Consider the following 27667-nt stretch of genomic DNA (forward strand, 5'->3'; position numbering starts at 1 on the left):
TCTTCCAGCTGGTTTTAGTGTTCTCTAAAACAAAGTTTCAGTATATATTTTCTTTTTTAGCAGAAAAATGCCCTTTTCCTGGTTTTGCTGCAAATAATCATACCGTTATCAAAAAGGCACCTCTATCATCTGGTTTCCACAGCTGGCCTTCATTGTTCTGTGTTACTTTGTTCATTCAGTCTTTCCCTATTCTAATAATCCTATCTGGTTTAACAAAAGGCTAAGAAATTCTTTGTAACAGTGGCAGAAGAAATGGGAAAGCTTTTATGGATTCAGGCAGGAGCAACTTACAAACCATTTGGCTTGTGGAACTACACTGTTTTGCTTTCCTTTGAGTAGAGCAGTTGGAGTCACTGTTTTTTCTGATTTGATGTCTCCTACTGAGTAACATAGGTGGGACAGGAGCAACCATTCTTGTCAAATATGCCCAATAAAAGGAAAAAAACCTAAAAAAATAAGCATTGATATGTAGCCTTATCTACGAGTACTGCTGAGGTACAATATAATACTTAAGTATAACAGGACAGCTAAATACGTAATTGAATAATATAAAACAATTGGCCAGTCCACCTCACTTCATGTTTCAAATGTTCTCTTGTGTACGTGCACTAACACCATTCAATGGCCTTGTTCTGAGGAATGGCCTTCTTAGCTTCTTCTATTAGCATCTTCAAGTTGCAATGTATTTTTACCGTAATTTGGTTACTATGGTGATGAAGGATAGCAACATATTCATTACGGATTCTTTGAATGTCCTCTGATGCTAAGGAGAATGGAGTAATACATTCTAAAAGATAGATTCAGTGCATTTTGTGTTATTGAAACAACTACTTCCAGTGAACTGAGTGAGAAAAAGATTTTGTGTTTTGACTCTTTTTTCTGTTAATGGGATTTTCATGTATAGTGTTTGTTGCATCAGATGTTCTGGTAAAAAATAGAGACAGAGTGATATTTGGATTTCCTGGTAAACATTGTTCCACATACTTACAGTTTCTTTATATAACTAGTCTGTTGGTGAGAAAATCACTTGAGGCTTGCATACTTACCTATTAATTGGTTCAGAATGAATTTTGTATATTTGCCTTGTAGTGTACAATTCTGAATTTTCTGTATTGTGTTTACCATTATAGAAGTATACATCTTTTTGTAAAGTATAATTTGTTTTTTTTATGAATGTCTATTTTTAATGCAGTTAATTCAAGCGGCTAACAAAATGCAGAATCAATACGTATTACTACTTCAGAATAGATTTATTATGAAGGTAATGTTATTGGTACAGCAAATTACTGAAAAAAAATGCATCTGATTTAACGTGTAAGTATGTGTTAGGAAAGAGGTTTAAATCAGAGTACCGAAGTACAAGCCATGTAAAAAGTATATCTGCTACATAATTTTCCAGAAATAAATGGAAGTAAATTCTTAGGTGCTGTAATTCTGCTCTTTGATGTTGCACAATTTAAAAAATTAATTGACCAGAATACTTAGCTCATAACTGTTGAGGTATGCAGATAGATTAGTAAACCCCTGCCTGGGCTTACAGTAGCTAAACAGGACATCGTTAACTATGGGACAGAACATGGGAAATTGCTAATTTTAACAAGTAACTGAGTGAGTGACTGAAAGTTACAGATGGCATCATGAGTGATGACTGGATTTCATAGATGGTTAAGGGAGAATTTTGTAAGAAAAAGGAAAACTTCACAGATAATTAGAGGAGGAATTGGAGACATTTTGTGGATTATTCTCTTGTAAGGCCAACAGAGCCTGGATAGCCATATCAGTAATGACACATAAAGCCAAGATTATCTAGGTAGCCACCAGAAATACTAAATTTGTGTATGGAGGTGACAAAACTGGGAACCATGGGGACAAACACTTAGGTAAGAGTTGTTTATCTGGGAGGAGAAAAGGGATCAAGGTGGGTGGGAGGAGTACAAATATGGGAAAATGCAGAGAAAAGGTGATAAAAGGGCTGGTTGAGTGTAAGTCGCCTTCTGCTCATTATGCTTCTCTGACTGAGTCTCTGTGTGATCACTGCTGTCTTTTTACTTCTGTGTTATCACCCTTCTTAGTGGACAGGGGTGGGCTTTTGCAACTAGGATAATACCCAGATCTGGAATGACTTAAGATCTGAGCCAGCAAGTTGTTAAGAGGTTCAGGATCTGAATCTGGATATCAAACATAACTTAAAGCCTGCACTGATATTTGAGTGATCCATTTATGTGGGTTTATTTGTGCCTTTAGGAAACAAGGGAGTGCGTATGTTAGCTGATGAGCTTCAGTACTGACTAGCCAGAGAGGAGGAAAAGGTTGAACTTTGTTGTTCACGCTGAAGTGAATGCTGTTTGTGTTTATGTTGATCCACGTGGGCAGTGTGTCTGTATTGTGTGCGTGTGCATGACTATGCACCTACTGAGACTACAGTCAGCTTGGATCTAAAACAGGAATGGGAACAACCTCATTGATCTGAAAGCCCGTTGGATTTAGCTTTCCTTCATAATAACTGTTGTGAAAGGGATGTTCAGTGACCGTTCACTATCTCCTGGAACTGTGGTTCTTCTCCTCGTTTTGTTAGAGTTTAGTCACTCGCACATACTTCTACCATGTTTATTCACCAAAAGAAATAAACCAACAGGAATATTTTTAGTTCTTTTCTTTTAAATTGGTGATAGGTTTCAGACGTCCCAGTTAGTAACCTAGAGCTTCACAGGGTAGACACTTGCAGAAAACCACCATAAATAAAAGCTTCTTAATCTCTCCTAAAATTAAAAAAAAAAAAAAAAAAAGAGAGAAATAACAGGAAGACACCACGTAGTGACAAGGTGATGTTTATGGGCAGAATATCAGGAAGCATCATTCACTCAAACACTCCCTAGCTTTTTGTGTTTATTACTTGTAGGTCCATTTTGTGAGGAACCTGGTGATCCTTGTGCATCTCAGCCATGCCTGAATGGGGGTATATGCCAATACAACCAGTATGGATATGTTTGTGATTGTCCTGCTGGTTTTCTTGGTCACAACTGTGAAACTGATATCAATGAATGTTCTTCAAGGCCATGTCAGAACGGAGGTACATGCATCGATTTGACAAATGTAAGTATAAGCTTCAGAGATTTCTATTTGAACATAGAGTCATAGAATCATTGAGTTGTTTTGGTTGGAAGGGACTTTCCAGATCATTTAGTGCCAACCCCCCTGCCACGGGTAAGGACAGCTTTCACTAGACTAGGTTGCTCAAAGCCCCGTCCAGCCTGGTCTTGAACACTGCCAGGGATGGGGCACCCATATCTAGGAAGTCTTTTCCAGTGTCTCACCATCCTTATAGTAAAGAATATCTTCCTTATTTCTAATTTAAATCTACCCTTTCCCTCTTTTAGCTTAAACCATTATTCTTTGTGCTATCAGTACAGGCCCTTTTAAAAACTCCCTCTCCAGCTTTCTTGTAGGCCCTCTTTTAAGTATTGAAAGGCCTCAATAGAGCCTCCAGAGACTTCACCTTTATGAACAACCCCAATCCTCTCTGCCTTTCTCTATGGCCATTTCTGTGGCATTCCTCTGGACTTGCTCTAACAAGTCCATGCCTTTCTTATGCTGTGGTCTCCAGAAACTGAACACAGTACTCCAGATGGGATCTTACGAGACAGGAGTGGGAGAATCACTTCCCTTGACCTGCTGGTCACAGTCCTTTTTATGCAGCCCAGCATACAGTTGGCTTTCTGGGCTGCAAGTGCATATTGCTAGCTCACATCCAGTTTTCCAAACAGCATGATTACCCAGTCCTTCTACTCAGGGCTGCTCCTAATGCATTCATTATGCGGTCTGTACTAAAACTGGTGATTGCCCTGACACACATGCAGGACCTTACATTGAGCCTTGTTGAACCTTATAAGGTTCACATGAGCCCACTGCTCAAGTCTGTCAAGGTCCTTATGGATGGAATTCCTTCCCTTTAGTGAATCAACTGCACCACTCTGCATGGTGTCATGTGCAAAGTTCTGAGGGTGCACTCAATCCTTCTGTCTGTGTAATTTATAAAGACACTGAGCAGTACTGGTCCCAGTACATGCCCATGAGGGATACCATTTGTTGTTACTGATCTCCATTTGGACATTGAGCTGTTGATTGCAACTCTTTGGAAATGGCCATCCAGCCAATTCCTTATCCATTGAACAGTCCGTCTGTCAAACCCATACCTCACCAATTTAGCAACAATGACATTTGGTGGGACAATGTCAAATGCCTTACAAAAGTCATGGTAAATGGCATCAGTTGCTCTTCCGTTATCCATCAGTGCAGTTACTTCATCATAGAATGCCACCAGATTAGTCAGTCAGGCATGATTTGCTCTTCTTGAAGTCATATTGGCTATTTCTAATCCCCTCCCTGTCATCCATGTGCCGCGCCATAGCTTCCAGGAGGATCTGTTCCATGAAAGTGGCAGACCATTTAATTCTAATGTACATTTAAAAATGAGATTTGCATGCTTCATGAAGAAACTGAGCTTTATCTGAATGTGTAGTGTTCCTAATATTTCTATTGTTAAAAAGGCCAAATACTACATTTTCAGTTCAGTTGGTTTTTTTGTCACTTAAGAAACTACCAGTGTTGCTTAATTTTTTTCTCTTTCCCTAATAAAATCTTCTGATATAAAATATGATACATCAGTCATCTTTATTAATTAATGGTTGTTTCCTATTCTCTTCCTTTGCCTGTGATAGTTGGTTTTAATTTCCATCCCTTCCCCCCTCTCTCTTCTTTTTTCTTCTTGTAAAATAGAATAAATTAATGCAGACTTGATAATAGAGTCATATCTGGCCATATTTCAAACTGCATTGTCAGTGCTCTTTCATTAGCATGACTATTGCAAATAACAGTGATTATACAGAACCAAAATAGTGGAAGAAGATTCAAAAGCTCAGTATCACATTCCAGTAATACATACTCACAGAGAGAAAAAAAGACATCTGAATTCCCAAACAAATTGCTGGATTTCTAAATTATACAATCTGTCTAAGTGTTTTTTAGTAGATACACTAGCACATTGTACAATCATTTCTATAGTCAAATAGGTGCAGTAGTTTGTTTCACACATATATATATAAATCTTTCAGTAGATGTTCAGAGTTCCTTGATCATGCCTTTAAGACTGAAACACCTGAACACTTGCAATAAAACTGGGGGAATAAACCCCTATATAATTTTCCTATACTTTCTGAGATCAAAAGACCTGTAAAGAATATTACTTTATATAGAAAAATAAGGGTGAGATTATCAGCTCTGAGAAATACTTTGTTTGTAAAATAACTTATTGTTCTTACTGTGTAAATTACAGATGTCTTTCATCATATTTTCTGTGTTTCATATATCAAATGACAAAGCCAGCTAAATTTAGAGCTGGTGTATTTCCAGCTAGCAAACCGAGCTGTTGCATAATTTGTGCTGGAATGCCTGTTCAACTTGTCCTAAATTTTGTTTGTAAGCTAGAAGTGCTTTTTGTTCTGTCTTTGTAGACTGTTTAATATGATGAAACCCTGTCCTAGTTAGGACATATATAATATATATAACAAATATATATATAATATATATATTATTATATTATATTATATATTATATATAATATAATATATATATAATATATATATATAATATATATATATAATATATATATATTATAATATAAATATATATAAATTATAATTATATATTATATATATTATTATATAATATATAATTATATTATAATATAATATATATATAAAATAAATATAATAAATAATAAAAAAAAAAATATAATATAAAATATATATATATATTATATAATTATTATATTATTATATATATTATATATATATATATATATAATTATAATTATATATTATAAATTATATATAAATTATAATATAAATATATATAAATAATATAAAATTATATAATATATAATATATATATATATATATAATATATATATATATAATATATATATATATAATATATATATATATAATATAATATATATATAATATAAATATATAATATAACAAATATAATAGTGGAACTAAACACTAATTTACGTATTGCCTTGGTTACAACAAATAATTATTTTTAATTTCCCTCTCTTCTATAGGATGTGGCATGTATCTGTCTGCCAATATTCACTGGCAAGTTCTGTGAGAGAATACTGAATCCATGTGAATTACTGCCTTGCTTAAATAATGCAACTTGTGTAGCTCAACAACAGAACTATAACTGCCGGTAAGATTAGAAATGAATTTATTTCAGTACTTCGATCACTTGATGACATCTCACTGATTGCAGAAAGAAAAGACTTGTTCAGTCATGGAGAGCACACAGAAAAAAACACTTTTTTTTCGACAATTGCTTATTCGTTTTTGGTGCTGTATTGTGTCAGTCTTCTTGAAAACTCTTGAAGTACTAGAAAAAGATTTAAAACATTTAACAAGTTGCAAACTTTTAAATCAGTAATTCTGTAAGATAAAATATATAAATCCTGACAAATTGATGATAAATAAGACAATTATACTACAGGTTACACTCCCATTCAAGGTATACATTTCTGTTTTTTTCTGATAGGATAAGACAAATCATTTGATTTCTGATTCACAGACATGTATTAGTGGGTCTTAGATTGATCCTTCAAGCAGCATAGTTAAAAGTGCTTCATTCAGGAAGACCATGCTGGAAATTATCCATTTGAAAATAACAGAAGACCCAGTATATAATTTCACTCTATTTTAAATAGCTTTTCAGAAGCTATTTAAAACTATTTTAAAACTAAAAGGTTTGTTTTCCTACACCACTAAAAAGTACAGTTTGTTCTCTTCCCATTTGTTTGGCTTTTATCTGGCTGCCTGAAGTAAGTTCTGCTGAGCACTATTGAAGTACAATAAGCAACTTTCAAATTTTAAGACATTCATAAAATCTGAAAATTGAAAGCTGTGGTACACAAAAGCCTGAAACCATTATGAATGAATTTAGAAACTGCAAATGCATAACTGAAGTACAGACATAAAGATAGAGTCTACCAGAAGCGATTCAGTTGAGAAGTCTGAAAATTAAAATATAAATAGAATTGTGTTGGCTATTTTCCCAAAAAAGAAAAAAAAGATAATATTATTTATACTTACACCTAAATATTTATATACATTCACAAGCACACATGGAAACAAACAAAATTAGATCTTCCCATATAAATATCTATAGCATAGAACAATGGGGTTAACATTTATCTTCCAATACTTTTACACAAGACATATGCTGCTAATAATTTACTACTGTACAGCCAATCTTTTGCATGGTATGTTGGTGCAGGAATAAGTTTGAAGTGATGCCTGATGTTTACATTTAAAATTATGCATAACATAAACAATTAATACCAAGATAAGATTGCATTTCTTCAAAAAAAAAAAAAAAAAAAAAAATAAAAGAATCTTGGCCCTGTGTGCAATGCAGATTGAGTAATTTATAACTTCTCAAACCACTGGTAGAAATAATCTGTACCATGAGCTTCATCGTACCAAGGAAGTTGATTACTAAAAATAGCCATGGAAAGGCATGGTGATCTAAGAGTCTTCCAGTTGATATAATATGGAAGAATAAGAATGGAAGTCATGATTTAGATCAATATAACAGAAAATAAAAATGGGCAATTAACCCATGCGTACTGATTATCCAGAGAATCACCTAGGTTATGTGGTAAAGCTAGGTGCTAGAGGTTTTAGTTTTAGACTCAAGTGATACAATCCTCTTTACTACTAATATCAACAAGCATTAAGATCCTATTAATATCAGTGGTGCTTAGATTTTACCTTTAATATCTGTATATTACATTTGTATATAAGTGTATAGTTTTTCTGTGTATAAAATACACATTTGATAGGACAGGCAAGATATTTGTGGAGAGCTAGTTTGAGAAGCAGGATAGTTTATAAGGTTATTATTTTTTAACACTAAGAACACTCTAAAAAGGGGAATAACATCTTAGGGACAACACTGTGAATAGAGTAATGGAGAGTGCGTTCTTCAGCTTTGCACAATGTTGAGTGCCTTGCCCTTACAGACTATTTACATAAAAACTTAAAAACTTTAGACCTTCATAGTTTTCCTTAGCATCCAAGTTGCACAGCAGACTTTCTTCAAGGTGAAGGAAGAACTCCAGAAAATTATTCCTATTCCAAAGAGTTATATCCAGGACAGGTGAGATGAAGCATCTTCTTGAGGTTTCAAGTTTTTTCGTTACAGAGACACAGAGAAAGCCTGGGTTGCTGTCCTAAATCAAATACTGAAACTGCAGACTTCTAATGTTAGATAAGTATAGCAGCACTGGAAATTGGTTTCAATAGAATGAGAGAATCATAGAAGAGCCAGGTTAGAAGACGCCTCAAAAGATCATCTGATCCAGCCTTCCATGGGAAAAGGTACTTACATGAGATTATCTAGCAGTTTGTCCAATCACATATTGAAAACCAGTACGCAGCTGTAGTATTACCATTCAGTCCCTGAAGGCTCCAGTTACTGATTGCAATATTTTTTAGTGTTTATTGTTAATAAATATGAAATTATTTCCTCTTTTTTTTTTGTTAAATTACAGTTTTCTACCACTTAATCCTCAATATTTAATAAATGTAAATTCTGTATATACTCATGCCTATATACTCGGAAGGAGGCATTTAGTTGAGAGAAGGCATTTTCAGGGAGTATAAATCACATAGTTTTCAAAAGGACACCAGATTCAGTAGCTGGTTGTGGGAGCTACAGTATTGCCAAAATCAGAGTGTAGAGGAGATGCTGACTTCTAGAGAGGGCCGACACTCAGCAGATTTTACTATTTCTAGGATTCAAAATTATCTTTGTAGTTGTATGTCTCGCATTAGCTACTTTCTATAGGAACAGTGGTTTAACAGTTTCAGTTTTGTTAAGACACAGACTCTGAAGCTTTCTGTTTGTGAGTTGTTTCTGATTTCATTTTACCCAAAGCAAACCTACCATTAACTATGTTGCTTTATTCAGCATGTTTGGAGCTTCTCATTCAAAGTTTTAAGCAGAAGTTTCATTTCATTTTTTTGTCATCATTGTCCAATACTGTAGGTTATGACTATGTTTAGTTAACTTCACAAAAAACTGCATGTGTTTCCTTTGGTGGAATACTACTACCTGATCCACTTTTATAGCGTTTTAACATTTTGAAGAAATGTAATGGCATTTAGCTCACATGCATATACAAATTCAAGTAATAGCTGAACTGACCTTTTTACTCCTTCTTGTATTGTTTTCTTGTCCCTACTTTATGTGCTTCTCCTTATGCCCAAGCTCCATTTTGCTTATATCCATCACCATCTCAGCTTCTATCTACTTCTCCTTTCTTTGGGAAAGCAGTTGTTTTCAATTCTAAACATATAACTAAACACACTCATTATAATTTTCTCCACTTCAGTTATGATATATGACTATCTAGTATCCTAATTCCATCCTTTCAGTCTTGCTGTCATAAACAGCTTTGTGCTTAGATTCTAATAGCAGCATTTTTTCTTAAATGTCAAAATTTAAGGTGATTTCAAATAAGCAGTGAACAAGGATATCCATCACAATAAAGTGTGATTTTTTACTTTGTATCTTCTATTATCCATGTTCTTTAGAACAATAAAAAATCACAAAAAATATGAAAGGGTGTTCTGAGAAAATTTGTTCTGTTGGTGTCTTCTTCAGAACTTTACTATCAACTTTGTTAGTGCTACTTTACTCTTACCTCCTCTGACTTTGGTACGTCTATTGCAAAATTGCATCAAAAACAAAAATGGGAAAAATTAGCAATTTTTTAAAATAGAAGAAGCAGCTTCTAAAATTGGCTTACTAAACAATCTGTTTGATGGAACAGTCATCAATTACCCAAATAAATTGAACCAGAAAAGTAGGAGCTTTTTCACCTGATACAGGATCATTGGTACAGCCAAACCAGTAAAACAAATGTTACAATTGAGTTGCTTTGCTTTGGTTTTAAGGGTTAATTAAAAATTGAATTATAACAAGACAGACTTTTATTTACTTTTACATTCCTTTAACGCATAAATATAACGTATGGCTGAATGGTGCTGTAACATAGAGGACAACAAATATGCCATCTGTTGATATGAGTACTTCTGTTTAGAGGGAAAATAAGTGTGTAACTATCCAATAACATTCCTAAATAAAAGCAGGTAAGTGTAATGAAAAGCTTCTTTTAGCTACAATATGTGAACCAGAAATGAGTTAAGAATAAACTTTGCAAGAGTTTTGATTCTAAGTATTTGAAAAGGTAGCAATATAATTATAGGATTTACATATAGCCATTTTTTCAAGAGAAAGGTGAGGATTATGTAGTCCATTGCTACTTGCATAGAGTGTCCTCCTAAAAGAATATAACTATTTAGAGCAGGTTTTCTCGTATCCACCTATCTCTGTCCAAATGGACCTATGTATGGACTGTGTGGATACTTTCCAGGGGGTTCTGATGAAATCCAGCTGGTTTGACGCTTCACCAAAGGTTAATAAGTGACTTAAGCTTCTGGACATGCTAGGTGCCTCTGTGCATCCCTCACAGGCATAACCATACCCACTGATTAGGCACCTTAACTGAGTTAGAAAATGCAGCTAAGTTAGTTTTTATTAAATGTTGTTGACTATTTGCTATTGATAATATATCCTTTACTTGTACTAAATAACTATGAGAGGCTTCATGCATACTGAAACCAGCCATGGTATTGTTTCTAAAACTGGGAAAACATAAGCAGCATGAATCCAGTAGAAGAGCATAGGAAAAAATCCAGAGGCAATTCTTTGTCATCTTCCTGATTTCTAGCTTCTGAGCTGAGTCATTAGACAAAGTGCCCCTCAGAAAGAGCTAAAGAAACTTCCCATCTATTACTTTTGGGTTCCTTCACAAACACAGATTTTCAGGCAGTTGGCCATTATTTTTCTTTTCTACCTAAATCTTTTCTTTCTGTGCTACCAAAAGGAGCCTTTAGACAGAGGAACATACTAAGTGTGTCTGCAAGTAAATACTGAGTGAATTTGACAAGTATTCTGTATCTGTTAGAACACAAAAGAGAGTTTTTTGCAGTCTGGATTTTACTTTTTGCACATTTTGAGCAAGATATACATATTCAAATATTTTTCTACTTTGTTCCGTTATTGCTTTTGAATAAGACTTGTTTACATTTGTATCTACCTCATCTGTTTGTTTGTGTACAGAGGATTTTTTAATCACTGGAAGGATAGATAAGAAAAAGATTTTCACCTACTAATGAAAAGTGCTGATATGAAGCAGAAGAAATGCCTGAAGTTCCTTTTACCATAGAATAGTATGGCTCCATTGGCATCACATGGAATTAACAAACTGTCATAAAAATAGAATGCTAGTTTTCTCTTTTAAAGAAAATACTGAATTACAAATAAGCAAACACTAAACCATGTGTTGTTCTCTCCACAGATTGTTCCTTATATACCTAAGCATGTCATTATTGACTGATCTTTGTTAGTCATTAGTAATGATTGATGCTAAGTACTTTAGACCTCATTTATCATCATATTTCTAATTTTTCTCTCTGATGGTTTAATTGACTTGTCCTTTCTAATAGATTTCTAAAACCTCATTTACAGCTTTTTATTAAATACTACCTCATTCTAGATTATTTTATGTTTCTGGAAGATTATATGAAGTTTTGGTATGAAAATGTTTGGATCAATGCAAAAAAATATTTTATGGGGAAGCAAAAATATCCAGAATCATGCAACTGGTTTTTAATTGCCTGAGAACATGTCCTGTTTACTTTAAATAACATATCAAGTTGGGTTTGTTACTGCAAGAACATTATTTAATAGAATTCTGGAAAATAATTAAATACAATTAACCTTTAAAATACAAGTCCTCTAATACATTGGTGTATTTGCAGCTGTATGCCAGGATTCACTGGAAAGAACTGTGAGGAAGTAATTGACTACTGCAGGCTGCTCAGCATCAACTGTCTGAATGAAGGATTGTGTCTTAATGTAATTGGAGGATTCACTGTAAGTAATTTAATACATGTTAAACTAATTCAGTGTTCCAAAGTATAAAAGCTTCAGACAAGCAGAACTTGAAATGCATTCATTACTCTTAAGAGACAAGAGGGACGTACATTTATGTGTTTTATTTATTTAAATCAATAACACAAGGACAATTCACTTGGGTAATATGGATTTTTTTTTATTACTTTTTTACTGAGAGCATGTTTTGTATTGTATCAAGTAAGAGAACTGAAAAGTATTTTTATTTTAAAAATTACGTATATATGTAATATATATATTATAGAGATATCTATCTCTATAATTGTAGTCCAGTGCCAGTCCACACAAATGAGAATCACAGTCTCTAAAAATATATTGCTTGAATTGAGAACATCTGTTGCCATTGTTTTAACCATAATCAAATTAGCAATTTAAACATAAGCACATTTAAACTTAATAAAACCTTAGAAGTTTGATAATGAAACTGTCATGCAGTGAGGTTAATTCAAACTGACAATTTGAAAAATAAAGTAATTCTGCTTGTTCTAACATCCATCGTGTACCAAGATTCTCTTGGTCATAGATTGTCAGAAGAGAGGAAAGAATAGTTTCTCCAACAGCAATAATTGGGAACATAAAGGTTATTCTAAACAAGCGCTCATTTTGCAAATAACAGGAGATGATTACAGAATCACTGAATGGTTGAGGTTGGAAATGACTCTGGATGTCATCTTGTCCACCACTCTACACAAACAGGGCCACCTAGAGCCTATTATCCCGTCCTAACCCACTTACCTGTTTGGGTGTTCAGACAGAATGCATTAGGATTACTGTCACTCCTTGCTTCATTTAGTAGGAAGAGTAGTCTCCTGTGTAAGGGAAGGAGAGCTGGAATCGAGGGTGACAGCAAGGCCGACAGTGACAATACCTTCACCAACAAAGGGCACAAAGTTCCTCAATACCCACAGCAGATTCACAGACTGAGCCAAAAGACCAGTGATCACCAAACAAGTCTATAGTGATCTGCAATCAAGCTGAGAAGTCAGCTGATCAGGATCAGCAATGTACAAAGGTGGATACATGCATACTGACAAAATAGCCCTGGAAAGGGTCTAGTGCCTGAGCTTTAATGCAGCTCATGTGTAAATGAATGAAAATGTAGACATCTGGGAGGTGAGTTCTGTTTTCACGGTAGGATGGTCTGAGGTGACAGTGCTGGGCCACATCAGAGCTGATCTTGAACACATGCAGTTGTATGTGTGAGAGAGGGAAAAGAGGCCACCAAGGAAGAGTGCAGTGAAAGATGAATATAGTCTGTTCGGGCAAATTAGAGCTGGTTGATGCATTCAAAGTCCTGAAAGTTTCTCTGAATATTTCTTGCATGTAATTATTCATTAAATCTATGTTTCATCACTTTTCTTGTAGTCACAAAAGCTAAGGAGGTGTTGATATTGCCTCCACAATGCTTTCCACAGTGTTGAAAGCCATTTCCACGGTTGAAAATTATTGCCATTTTATTTTCAGTTTGTGGTGTGGCATCTTTATTTGGAAGATAAGCAGTTGTACATTAATTATAAGTTAAATTCTCTGTGAAGAGACACAAATAACTAAGTATTCTGTCCAGCCATTTTTTTTTGCTTCTCTTTGTGGTAACTTTCTTGATCATAATTCATTTTTTCCCACAGTAAGTACGTATTTTCAGAACTATCAGGAAATTAAATACTGACAAGTAATTTGAGAATTCCAGCTAAGAGAAATTGGGCTGTTATTTTTTTCTTTTTTTTTTTTTAAAAAAAAAGTAGACCTAAGCAGTCCATTTAAAAAAAAAACCCAAACCACCACCCCCCCAACAAAGGAATTTTTGAAAAATAAGGGTGCTGGAACTTAAAATCTAATTTAATTTTTTTTTTTTGTTTTTGTTTTAAAAGTAATCTCTAGTTTAGTTTCAAAAAGTAGGAAGTACTTAGAATTGAAACAGTATAGTTTCTTTTTCAGTATTGTTGTAACAGTTATTGACACGAATTCTTGATCACTAACTGTTACTAATTAGAAGTAATTGTAATATTAATAGCTATTCTGCTTACATTTATTGTATTTGATAATTTAATATCTGTTTCTAAAATTGTTTCTGCCTTTATTAAGAAATCCCTCTAATTCATATTAGGCTTATGCTCGATAGTAATGTGAAGTTATAGGAAGTATTTACTGATGAAGCTATTGTGTCAGATAAACATCGGAATTGTTGCTTCTTAAGAAACAGAGCTTCTCCTTGCATTTCATATTCTTATATTTCATATTTTTGTATCTCAATTCTCATATGTCATACTTCAGAGTACAGCCCTACTAGTAACAATTTCCTTTGTTCTTTGCATGGTTGCCCATCATCTTGGGAATCAAAATCATGATGTCTATATATTAAGATAAGATTTATCATTAGAAAAACAGTGTGTAGTTAATTCCTGTTGACATAGCTTAATGCAAACAGATGACATCAGACAAAGCAGATTTAATGAGGTTTAATAACCTGACAGTAGTGATGGAGAAACATTTTCGCTGCAATTTACTCATTAAGCAAAATAAATTGTTTAATGGAGCAAGTTCAACTCCGAGGAAAAAAAAATCTAGATCTTGATGTCACTTCAATGGGTGTAGCCAATCAGCTGTATTGATGCAGGAAAATTTTGTTTCCAGACAGTTGAATGTTATGCTTTTTGCAGCACAGACCCCACACATCCCTTACTCCATCCAGCTGAAACAGAAGATACCACAGTTTGTATGTCATGGCCAACTGCCAAGATGACTGTAAAAGACGTAGAATTCTGACTAAGATACATTTTTGATTTTATTTTTGAAATTAGAAAAAGTTCAAACTGATAGAAATACTATCACTACATTACTGGACTTATAGGCTTGAAAATTTGTGAAGCAGTTATTCTGATTTTAAAATTAGAAAACTTTTTTGGTAAACCATATTAAATTAAGTAAAAACGGAGTGAATAGTCAAAGATGAAAATAATTATGAGTTGGGAATTAGTGTTCCCTGTGAGTGTTTTTAGTGGGCTCATGTCAGGCCAGTCCATGGGCTGTCAGTTTTCTGCAGACGAAGTACAAAAGAACAGTTGTATTTGGAATATTTAATTCTGGGTACCAGAAAATGATAAAGCCACGTTAGCAAGGATGTGCTAACAGTGTTGTGCATAGTTCTGTTCAGCAGCTTCTCCTGTGCCCTACTGATTATACCAGGAGCATTTTTAAAAATAGTTAGAATAAAATATGGTGCAGTGCAATGTATAAGCAGTTTTCTATCAGATCAGTGCCAGGTCACATCTGTCCTGTTCTAGACATTAAATTTCATAAGGATCTACTGCTGTGGGATTCAAACCCCAAAATTACCACAGGCTGAAGGCTGGAAAACTTACTGTGAATTGCTTGTAGTAGTCTATGCAGCACTCTCATTCTTCTGAATTAAAAGGTTGGGAAAAGGATTATATTTCCCAGAGTTTCCATGAATAGTCAAAGCATAAAAACCTCAACTCAGTTTATCTGAGCTCCGTAGATGGTCAAAGATATAGCATTTACTTTTTTAGCTAGTTCCTAAAATACAGAAAGATAAGATTGCAGCCTCACCTCAGTTTAAGAAATCAGGTTATCATTTGGACAGGTAACAAATACAGTGTTTGAACATTACAGATCTTCCTCTTTCAAAAAATACTGCTATGTAAAATTCTATTATTTACTATTGATTTGTCAGTTATTGCAAGAACCCTGCTACTGAATTTCCTGTTTTCATCTGCAATGTTGGAATCACTTTTTGAAACCTATATAGAAGAACATATAATATAGCTCATTTTTCTTCAATACCCGTCACATAGGTAAGATTTTTAATTAATGTTATTGTGATTTGGCAACTTTACCTCCAACTACTCAGGATTAAAAAACACAGGGCTGCTGTTTTAATGAAAGTTTTAAATTAAAACAGGTTTAAAATAAACCATACTTCTACAGTTACTACCGTGTGTAACTATTGCAGTTTCCAGCACAAGTTTATTCAATAAAAATATTCATCTAAATTTATTTCGACAATGTGATAATCTGCTCCATAAAAGTATTTTTTTAAAAAGATCTGCCTACAGAAACACATTTCAGTAGGCATATCTGGTTTCATGGCAACTCTTTAATTTTCTTCAGTTGATTTTTTAGATGAAAAGACAGTGTTCTTAATTTTAAGTTTATACTATTTTCTCAGTGCTTTTAATGTGAGTGTCTTAACCAGTTTATGGCTATGGGTGTCTATGATCCTTGTCTTTACATGAAGACAGGGAAAAGATCAACAATTCCCAAAGGACAGCTGTCAGGGAAGAAAGAGCTGTTGTTTCTTTTGTGCTAATCATATTGCTGCTGTATGCTAACCAGCTGTGGGGGCATGTAGTAGTTTGGGTGGAGTTCTCTCAGTGAATTAGAATGACTCCAGCAAAGCCTCTGGCACAAGGAGATGGAGCAGTAAAAGCAGGTAAAGAGGGTATACAAATAAGGAATCACCTGGGGATGTAAAGCATTCCTCTAGATCCCAAGGGGGAATCAGGTACTCAATTGTTTATCCACAGGAAGTGGCTTAGATTAAGGCCAAAGAATTACCTCTGTTTAAGATCACCTGCTTTTTTCCTGAATCATTATTATTAAAGTAAATCAAGTGAACAACAAAACCAAAGATACTGAAAGAATATATTACGTGGATTATGTAAATTATGAGGATAACAGAATTGTCAATTACTGAATTTTGGAAGCATGTAAAGAAGTGCAGTTTCTGAAACACGAGTGGGAAAGTAGGGGATGTCAGACTGTCAAGTTTGTGGCAGACCAGCTGTCTTTACTTTCTAGGGGGAAATGACTGAATTGCATAAAATTTACAGAATTCACAGTCTAGTTATGAGTACCTACAGAAAAGGGCATTTGAGGGAGAAGAACGTGCAGCCCTGCTGAGTTGCAAGCAGGAAATTTGGAATAGCTACACACTCTTTCCTGTTTCTGCTCTGCCATATGCTTCTTATGGGAGGGCGTGCAGTGTGAAAATGCAGGGTGTAAAAGTGTTCATTCATAGTTGGTTTGTTTTTTTTTTTTTTTTTGCCTAACAGCCCCTTACTATGTTACGAGCACTGTCTTTGAACTTACATGGTCTGCATAGCATACTGAAGTCTATTTTGTCAAACTCCCATCATCCTGACAAACCACTGATTCATGCAAGATTATGTGCTTACAGCTAACAAAGAACTGAGTCATATAGACAAAAAAATAAAGCTAAAAGATGAAGTGAAGGCAATGCCATTCCAAATGCCAAGGTTCGTTTCCATTTGCCTGCACTATGCTCGAGACAAGGACTAAGAAAATTATATATGTTGCCTGAATAGCAGGGCTGTATTGGCAAGCAAATAAACACTAGAGCAGCATTAAAGAAAGAGATGGTAATCAGTGTTATCATTCTGGGTTTTACAATTACACCTACTGTTGGCCATTCAAAGCAAGTGTTAAAAAATTTCTCTGAAAAGCTGTACTCACACTTGAATGTGAAATTTTATGTTGGAATCATTGTCAATGGATGTCCTGGTGCCTTCCAGAAGAGTAGCAGGAATTGCTGCTGGTTTCTGGCTGGTGTTCACACTTTGCAGTGGAAGTAGACTGTGCTGTAAAGGGGGAGTAAGGCTAGGCAAAAAGGGATAATAGTTTTAACTTCTATGAGTAATTTTCAGTATATGTGTTCTGTAATATATGTTTGTATATGCCTGGGGAACAACAATTAATGAAAACATGTACTAACATGTATGCCTTTCAGAGAGTTGTTCCCGGTCACTGTTTTTGCCTTTTTTTATATGGACATGCATTTAATAGTGTATATCAAATAGTATGATCACTGTAACAGTATAGAAAAAAATAACGTAATGGAAAAGATTGGTACCTAAAATCTTGCCCTGCAGATGGCTCTGTGGCTGTTTTGTTATATGCTTTTGATCCTTTTCCATATGACTATATATCAAAGCCATAGCTGTTGTATCTAGAACCTGAGATATTTCAATAACAAGGTGTGAACCAAGAAGATACATGGTTGATAAAATAAAATTGAGAGCACAAATAAATAATCAGTAACCCCATAGATCACATCTTTGTAGTTTAAGTGAAAAAAAAAGCCAACCCAACACCAAAAGCCAGCAAATATGTGCTGCCTGTAGATGATCATGTTCTCTACAAGAAGAGGCTTGAATACTAGCACAAAGAACTGTCTTCACCAAAGCCAATATAATCCTTATGGATGGATGAGGGAAAGAGGAGGGAACCTCTCTTTCTCCTGTTTTTTTCCCCCATGCTAGAAAGCTGGAATGAGGTATGCATACAAAAGAACTTGTGCAGAAGTTAGTGTCAGGCAGACAAAGCTCCAAGTTTCATCCCTAACCAGATGAGGTTTGCCCTTGTGGGTGCAGAAACAGACTCATCAGCCAGCTGTCAGGCTGGGAATCAACCTGCTGATTTTCAGAAGAGTGGCAAACAGTGCCAAGCCCTGCAGGCCTGTTGTACTCCATACACCAGCCTGAACAGCCTTTGTGGAAACTCTGCTGCTACTGCTCCCCTTTCCACTTTGTAAGTTCTTCCACAAGAAGCCGCCCTCAGTCCTAATGTTGTTTGGTAATACTTTATCCACAGAAGTGTGGCTGAATTTATAACCCCAAATAAAGCATCTCTATGCAGAATTAGCAACAATTTCCAGAACTGAGCTACATCAGCTTAGATCTCGTAGTCCTGACAAGGCCTCAGACTTACTCTTAGAGCAGCCATTTGTATGTATTGCATGAGAGGAGAAGTAAGTACTAGGTAACATTCCCAGAATTAAAAAGAAGGATAGCTGAGAGAAAACATTACCTTGTTTAACAAATGCAGAATGCAGTTCTTTACAAAAAAGCCACCAGGGCTCTTTTAAAGCCCTTTGCACTGTATCAATCAACATTTGTTTTCTGAGTATAAAAAAGCCGTAAGGAAATAAACATTTAATATATTTGGCATACTATATATTAAAGCTGTTGTTTGGGGTGATAAAATTGTTATGAATATTTATAACAGCTCTACTAGCAATGCTGGAAGCAGTGAAAATTGGCACTGCAAAATCTACTGCTCTCAGATGCAACTTTTATGCTTACAAACAACATATAAACTAGATTATTGTCATTTTCCTTTAAAAAAAAAATCTAGTCTCTTCTGCTGCTTTCTCCCCATGGACTGTCTGAGCAATATAATCTCATCTCTGTGAAGCGACTTTGCCACCATCATTAATTCCACTGATGTGTCCCCTGTATTTGTCCTTCTAGCTGACTATTCAAACAGCAGTAGTTCAAAGTCAGATACTTCTATTATGGTCTAGTTTTGCACAGGTTAATTAGTCCATTTTCTTCCACATGGTAACAGTAATTCCACAGAAGAGGTCACATTAATTTTGAAATATCCTATACATATGTATATATATATGCTCTGTGCTTCTTCAGTATTTAATTTGAACTTAATCAAAACAACCTTTTCCTATTTTTCTTATTCTGTTGTGATAAACAGCATCAAAGCACCCTAGGTACTTTTCATACATGCTGTTAAGTACCTCTGAGCAGTACAGAAGTTAATAAACAGTAGAAATCCTCAAGTAATAAACTAAATATTCTGCTTTCCAAGAGTTAAACAAAAAATGTTTAGTTAAAGCTCTGATCATGTAATACCTTTACATATCTTTATACACATATCTTAATTGATCTAGTTGAGTAGATTATAATTAAATATAAGCAGACAGTAAAATACACCAAAAATAACCAATTAGAACGTGGTTTTTTTCATTTTTAAACAAAACTTCTGAGATGACATAGTCATGTTACCTCATTGTCAGTAAAAAAAAGCATAAGCCAGAAAAAAATAATGAAAACTAAAATACACAAAGTTGATAAATATTACAGTGAAAGACATGCTACATGATAGGTCTGAAATACTGTTTTTCATTGGTAAAATGCAGTGCTGTTCCTATGCGTTGCATGTAGAGGACAAATTATTAGGTTGTTTTGAGATGGTGAGACAGACAAATGAGTTTTAGACCATAGGAATGGAAAGACAAGAAAATACCTCACGAATTTCAAGGAGAAAAGAAAAATAATCTCAAGAAAGCAGTGTTCACATAAGAATACTAGCAGTATTTCTTACTAATTTTGTACTATGAAATAGTTAGTATATTGAAGACCATATAACCTACAGCCTAGATGCTTCTATTTCATACGGAAAGACATGAAATCTATAAAGGGGATGAAAGCCTGTACCTGAGTGGAATGTCATGTTCATTAAAAATGGACTGTATGCAAAATAAGTGTCTGTAATGCACTTCCGTGTTGTAGAAACACATCCTACTACCTACTTGCTGGTTGGGTGGTGTGAGAAGCAGAAAAGGCCTTGACTGTGTAAGCACTGTTCAGCAATAACTGAAACATTTCTGTTATCAACACTGTTTCCAGCACAAACCCAAAACATAGCCCCACACTAGCTACTATGAAGAAAATTAACTTTATCCTAGCCAAAACCAGCACATCACACTAGCTGAGTTTTAATTACTTTTTAACAGAATCAGTGCTCAAGTTTAAACCACTTCTCAAGTTTAAACCACTTCTCAATTTGGGCAGAAATTGCCCAGATGTCTTCTTTTCTGACTTCTCTACCTAATAAGGAGCTGGCCCCTTGAGATAAGGAGGATTGCTATAGGAAGATTCCATGAAAGTTCAGCCAGCCAGCTCAGCAGTGTGTATTTCTGAAGTGCAAAACTTACAACTAAATTCTTTAATCTGTTTATTAGTGCAAGTAAGATCAGACACACATTCTCCATGTGCTGCTTAAATTTTGTGGTGCCTTCAGCAGCTGTTTCCAACACTGCTCAGTAATTTTCTAGTACATGCTACAGCTTCTTGCTGAGTAATTTTCATCCTTCAGTATCTGCCTTATCTTCATCTACTACCAAATAAAATATGCACATTCTTAATTTTCCTTTCTAGGTTACAATTAAATATTAATAAAATTTAAGTATTTTATAAAGTGATGAGATGCAGCACATGCTCAAACTACACAAAAGTCAAGTTCACCTTCCTTGTCTCTATAGGAGATGTGCATGGATAGAATTCTACTCCATCAGAAGCCAGAGGAATACTAGTTACTATAAAAGAAGTAATTTCTGTTTTCCCCCATATGTAAACCTGAAAAAGGAAAGAATATAATCTCTATAAAAATGAGTGAATTAATTCAAGATACACTGTTTTTCTGCCCAGACCCCTAAAGAGTTTTACCTGAAATCAGGGATTCACGTGAATGAGCATATCATATTAGAGATTACAGAATCATAGGATGACTTGGGTTGGAAGGAACCTTTAAAGGTCATACAGTCCAACTTCATGCAATGGACAGGCAGGTTTTCAAATAGATCAGATGGCTCAGAGCTCCATCCAACCTGACCTTGAACACTTCCAGGAATGAGCCATCTACCATACCTCTGGGCAGCCTGTGCCAGTGTTTCACCACCACCATTGTGAAAAATTTCTTCCTTGTATCTGGTCTGAATGTATCCTCTTCTATTGCAAAACCACTACCTCATCTTATCATCTTACCTATTAAAATGTCCCCATCTTTCTTATAAGACCCCTTTAAGTGTTGAACGGCCACAATAAGGTCTCCTTGGAGTCTTCTCCAGGCTGAAGAGGCCCAGCTCTCAGCCTTCTCTCAGAAGGGAGGTGCTTAATCCCTCTGATCATTTTTGTGGCCCTGCTCTGGACCTCCTCCAACAAGTCCATGTCTTTCCTGTGCTGAGGGCTTCAGAGCTGGATGCAGTACTCCAGGTGGGGTCTCATCAGAGAAGAGGGGCAAAATCTCCTACTTCGACCGGCTGGGCATGATTCTTTTTATGAATCAGTGTAATCAGAAGGTGATAAAGGCTAGCTTCATCTTATAATGGCTTGTATTAGTAAAAGGGTAGCCAGCAGGTCGTCTGCTCAACACTTGGAGGCCACCCCTAGAGTTCTGCATGAGGTTTCAGGCTTTGGTGTAAAAGAAAAAAAAAGACCAAAAAAAATGGGAACAAGTCCAGCTGAGAGCCACCAACATTGTGAAAAAGTTGCAGCACATAATATATGGAGAAAAGCTGAAGGATCTGGTTTTGGTTAGCCTTGGCAACAGAAAGCTGAATGGGGATATCATTCTTCTTCAGCTGCTTATTGAGTGATCACAGCCAAAACAGAGCCAAACTTTTCTCAGAAGTGCACAGCAGCTGAGTGAGAGGCAACTGGCACAAGTTGCAGTAAGGGAAATTCTGACCAAATATGAAGAAGAAATTGTTTATAATATACTGAGGCTGCAGTTAAGCACTGCAGCAAGTGGCCCAGAAAGGCTGTGGAATTGCTATCCTTATAGATACTCAGACATCAACAAGACAAGGTCCTCAGTAACCAGCTTGAATTTTAAAGCTGAACTGTTCTGAGCAAGGAGTAGGACTATATGACATCCAAGATCTCTCTCAACCTATATTATTCTGGGAATCTGTGAAGGTGAAATATGTTGACAGATAGAATAAATAATATTTTTATTGGTTTGTTCAGGGAAGCTTTGTATACTACATGACAAAGGTAGATGTTACCATAGATACAGCTACCTAAAACATGCCATGTTGTTTTTACATTTTTATAGTTGTGTCAGAGTTAACCAAACATAACATCAGGGACAAGGTTGGTTTATTGGAAGTGGCAGGTGTTTCTGGAGATTGAATGGAATCAAATTGGGAAATGGCAGAATCATGTATGGGTGTTGTCAGACACAGAGATACAGGGATTACGAATTCAGAAAATAAGAACTAAGGAATATAAAGCTGCTGAAGAACGTTAAGTTTTTCCAGGCCCTGAGAAGGTAAGTCACACTAATGCTGTTGCATATGATGTTCCTTTTATGTGTTGTTCACTCAAGAGATGACAGCCCACTTTAGCTATCAGCTGTTTCATTAGTTGAGCTCAGTTTCACAATGTGGGATTCCCATCTCTAGTTCTCTTAAAGTCTTCTTCACTTGGCTACCTGAACACTGTTCATTTTATCAAAAGATGTATATCAGGGAATCAGAGATCACTGTAATGGGAATGTTAAGAAGACTGAATTGCTGGGCAAGTTTTTAAAACAAAACTTTACTGAATTTACTTTTTACACATCAGCCATTCACACTAAACTTACATACTGTTATTCTGCAATACTTACATTCTAAATATTCTGTGATTATACAATACTATGGAGCTGGTGCCATATAGTTATTGCTGATGGCTCTGGTTGTTGGTTGTTCTTACTTCCGAAGTCAAGGTAATCTGTCTTATGAGCATTTTCATGAGAGAAGTCATTACAGAAATGAGCTTGTTTCCTTTTGCTCCACACTTCCTCTTCATATTTGACATTTCATGCTTTTTTACCCCCTTCCTCCCTTAAAAAAGGTGGGTTTCCTCTTCTGATATTGCTTGCCTTGGGGCTTTTCTGTGTCTTCTCTGTCATTCTTCTTCTGTATTCAGCAGTGTGTCTTGCCTGTTTTCTGTGCCTTAAGCTAATCTCCTCCTTTAGCAACATTTTTTACTTACATGATGTGCAACTACACCCTTGTACATCCCTTTGCTGGTCACATTTTACACATGTGAAATGCTTATATGTTGTGGCTGGCAACACCCTCAAAAAGTTGTAAAATAATTTTATGCTACTGTTGGCTATACTGTTTTATTGCCCTTATAATTGGATTCAAGGCAAGCGATTAATTATATCCTTATCAGAGCACTTGTAATTTATAGGTTTCATGGGACTCTTTTGAGAAGTTAATCTACTAAACTCGTATTTTCTGTCTTTTTTTTTTTTTTGTTTATAGTTATATCTAGTGGTTTGTTGTTTGTTTTTTTTTCATGGTGCTTCTTAGTCCTTGAAGGTTATTGAAGTAAAAAGACTCTGCCAACATGTTTCTGTCCTAGTAATGCTTAATAATAATTCTGTCATAATAATGGAATAATGGTGCAACATATTTGTCCCTATGTTTTAGTTAATTTTTTTTGTAAATGAAACTCTTTGTCTCAATGAGTCATGACTGTATTGTCGTTGCTCCAAAACAAAAGATATGTAATGTGTGAAGACTACTAAAGATTTCTCAATTACTCCAGAAATATATTTTGTTTCTTAAAGGAAAACACTATATTGAGCCTTGTACTGAAAAATTTCACTAGATAGCTTTAAACCTTCCCCTTTCCTCTATAGAAATTAGTTTTATTTATTTTAGTTAACAGATAGAGTCTGAACATATAATAGAACCCCCATATTATGTTTTCTCATTACTGGTTGGCCACTGTATTTGTCTTGCAGGCTGTGTTAGTATCACTGCCTGGTTTCTTCCTCACCTCAAGGCCTTTTAAATCTTTTTTGCATGCTGAATTCTTCTGTTCCTGTGGGCAGCTCCATCCCTTAAGAGCCAGTAATTATCTTGCCATTTTCTCCTGCTCAAGTATCCTCTTTTCCCACACTTTTTCAACAGACATGGTACATGAATTCTGAGTCTTTCAACTGTTTTATCATCTGCAGATACAGGCATGTAGAATAGTCTCAGCTGGATGTAATGCTGCATTCTGTTGTACTTTTGTTCAGTAGTAAAATACAAGACAGATTTCCATAAACTTTGACATTAAATTTTGATTTTATGTTTTCTCAGTGGTTGTTCTGTTGTTGTGTGTTTGTTATATCTAGTGCCTTTGTGCACCTGGATGGACAGGAGAATTTTGCCAATTTGCTGAAAATGCATGTTTGATTTACCCAAGTAGTTGTTCTGATGGAGCAACTTGCATCGATATGAGCCAACTGGGAGAGCAACCTTTGTTTCAGTGTCTGTGTCCTCATAATTTCACAGGTAAGGTATATGCAAATCATGTAGAAGTCTGTAATTTCATTTCCTTTTAAATATTCAATATGGGAATGCTGAATTTTCAAAAATAAGAAATAGAGAAGTGTTTGGAGGAGTAATCACAACTCTTTGCATTTTTTGCCCTCTGCTGTGATGTCTGCAAAATTTAAATAAAGCATACAGGTTTACATTTGAAACTTCCAGTTAAGGTTATGATAAGAATAGACATAGATTAAGCTTCATCTTAAGAGACTTAAGTGTATGTCTACATGTAGAAGTTCTGCATGTGAGCTAGATGTCTGTCATCTGATTATAGTTCCTGGAGATAAAGCAATGGAGTTTAGGAAGGTGGTTAGTTTGTATCAACCTTTATTAGTTCAGATAACTCTACTTATCTTTTCTGAGAGCTAAATCCCACTTCCTGTTTCAATTCTTTGGTTGGTCACCAATGATTTATGCAACTTAATTTGGGGTGGAGTTAAATGATTCACTTTCACATGACTTTAGAAGTCTATAAAGTAATGTGAGACCTAGTAAACAAGTCTTCAAGGCTCTGTGTATCATCAGTGAGTAAGCATTTTCAGAGAGGAATTAGGACCAATTTTATTGGGTATTTGCTAGTAGTAGAAAAACTTTCTTCAGGAGTGTTACTGTTCAATTGCCTACAAAAGAAGCCTAGAAAAATAGTTTAGATTAACCAGATTGGGTTTTATTTGACAAGGAATACAATTCATAGTTTTTCTTCCAGTTTACTCTTTAACTAGAACCTCATTTAGGTTGGATTCTAAAATCCTTCACTAATCTTTGCATAGGAAGATTATTGAAAGAGGGTCATTGATTATGATTCACTCCAGCTTTAGGTGAAATTAAGGAAACAGGTATTAGTCATGTGCATATACATTTAAAGATAACTGCCAAAAAAGATTTACCAGAATTTACAAAAATAACCATTTGAAAGACAGAAACTTAATTGCATAAAGAATGAAAATTGGATTAATTTGAAAGAATGCTAGTATTAAAGAGAGAAAATTGACTTTACTGCTATTGAGATAGGAATCATTGAATCATATCCCAGACAGTTGTAACTATCAGCTGCTTCTTTCAATTCCACCATATCACCTCTATAATCTTTCCTCAAACTAATCTTGGGTTACTTTTTATTGGTGCAACAGCTAAAAATATGGATTTGTTAATAAAAATAATGTTTGACTACAGTGCTTCAAGGCTTTTAAGATAATGGTAAGGTTTCTACTGTACAACATAATCATCAAACAAAAGTCTGATAGACTATAGTAAATGGCAATAAATAGATGCAATTTATAAAATTTAACCTTACTAAATTCTGAGTTATGACTGAGTCCTAGTGGAATTGACTTCAGTGTTCAGGGAAATCTTAATATAAAGATTTTTTCCCTATGTGCGATATCACTCTAAGAGGTTCTTCATATTGTAATAGATGTGGTTTTTTTACTTCTTTCTATTCTTGAATAATAAGTTTTATCTTCACTCTTGTTCCATAGCAATATTTTAACTTATACCTGTTTATTGTTTCATTTATGCGTTTAGGAAGGGAGAGAGGGAAGGACACTGCAGTGGCAAACTTGGCATGTTTATTTGACTCTGAATGAAATAGCATCTGCAACCAGAAAGGCTATTGCAGTTTCACATTTGATTGTTCTTAATTGTGTTTATAAATTATACACACTACAGCTGCAGCCTTTGCATTAACATTTAAATCATATTTGGAGTAGATTTATCTTAGGGAAAAGAAATATGACATGATTTCCTGTGATGTAACATTGTCAGCTGTGAAAAGCAGAACTTTGATTTAAAAAGCAATAAAAAATTCTTTTTTTTGTTTCATACTCTTTAGTGAAACCTTGTAGAAGCTTAGCACATACACACAATAAAAATGCAATTTTAAGCTGCATTTCTTAATTCTGTTTGTATGTAAAATATGTTTTGGATATTTCACACAGAAAAATATCCAAGTGTTCAGCTTAGATGGTCAAAAGAGACAATAAAAAGTTTATAAAATATAGTTATTTTTCTTGAGCAGATGTTACAGCTTTTGTACTTTAGACTTCCTTCTATTGTTAGTTCCTTATTTTCCTTTTGCTTTTTTTTCATCTCTGAAAGTGGATAAAAACCTTTGTATCTACAGCAGTTCCTGTCAGTAACATGGCTTATGACATTGAAATGAAACAACCCATGTCAGCAATTTCTCAGGTTTTGCGTAGGAGACCAATTGTCCTTGGAGAAGCTTCCTCTAATTAACTACTATCTTTTTTTGTGTGTAGAGCAATCATATTGTCAGGAATTGATTGGGTATGTTAGACACTTCATTTAGTTGGTAGAAAAGTCTTTTAATTAAAATAATCTTACTGCTGCTAAAATGAGCTACACCCGAAGCAAACTCACCAACCATTATTTAAAGTACTGCTTCAGTTAGATAATTTTTCCTCATCTTCAAGCTTTCCTTTTAGAATACTCATCAAGATAATTCATGGATTTATTCACAAATTTTTTCCCCTCTTTATCTCATTGTTTTATTGAGTGGAGACAGGGCTGCTAATTTCTACAGGTATATGGGAAATGACTATAAAGAGATTTGGATGAAGCTTGAACTATGGTAGTTCATAACAGTCTTCTGCAGAAAGTAGCTCTGGTGCCATAATA

General features: G+C 34.9%; 1 protein-coding gene across 1 annotated transcript in view; it reads left to right on the forward strand.

Annotated features, from left to right (window-relative positions):
• EYS (eyes shut homolog) overlaps positions 1 to 27667 on the forward strand; it is a gene marked incomplete at its 5' end in the record, with an annotated part of 835842 nt that overhangs the window by 51471 nt on the left and 756704 nt on the right. Inside the window, one exon of the mRNA XM_080615919.1 lies at positions 2900 to 3070. Within this exon, the coding sequence (XP_080472045.1) occupies positions 2900 to 3070 (171 nt within the window). The remainder of the gene's footprint in view (positions 1 to 2899; positions 3071 to 27667) is intronic.

Source organism: Psittacula echo (genome assembly GCF_963264785.1).
Source record: "Psittacula echo genome assembly, chromosome: 4".
Classification (NCBI taxonomy): Eukaryota; Metazoa; Chordata; class Aves; order Psittaciformes; family Psittacidae; genus Psittacula; species Psittacula echo.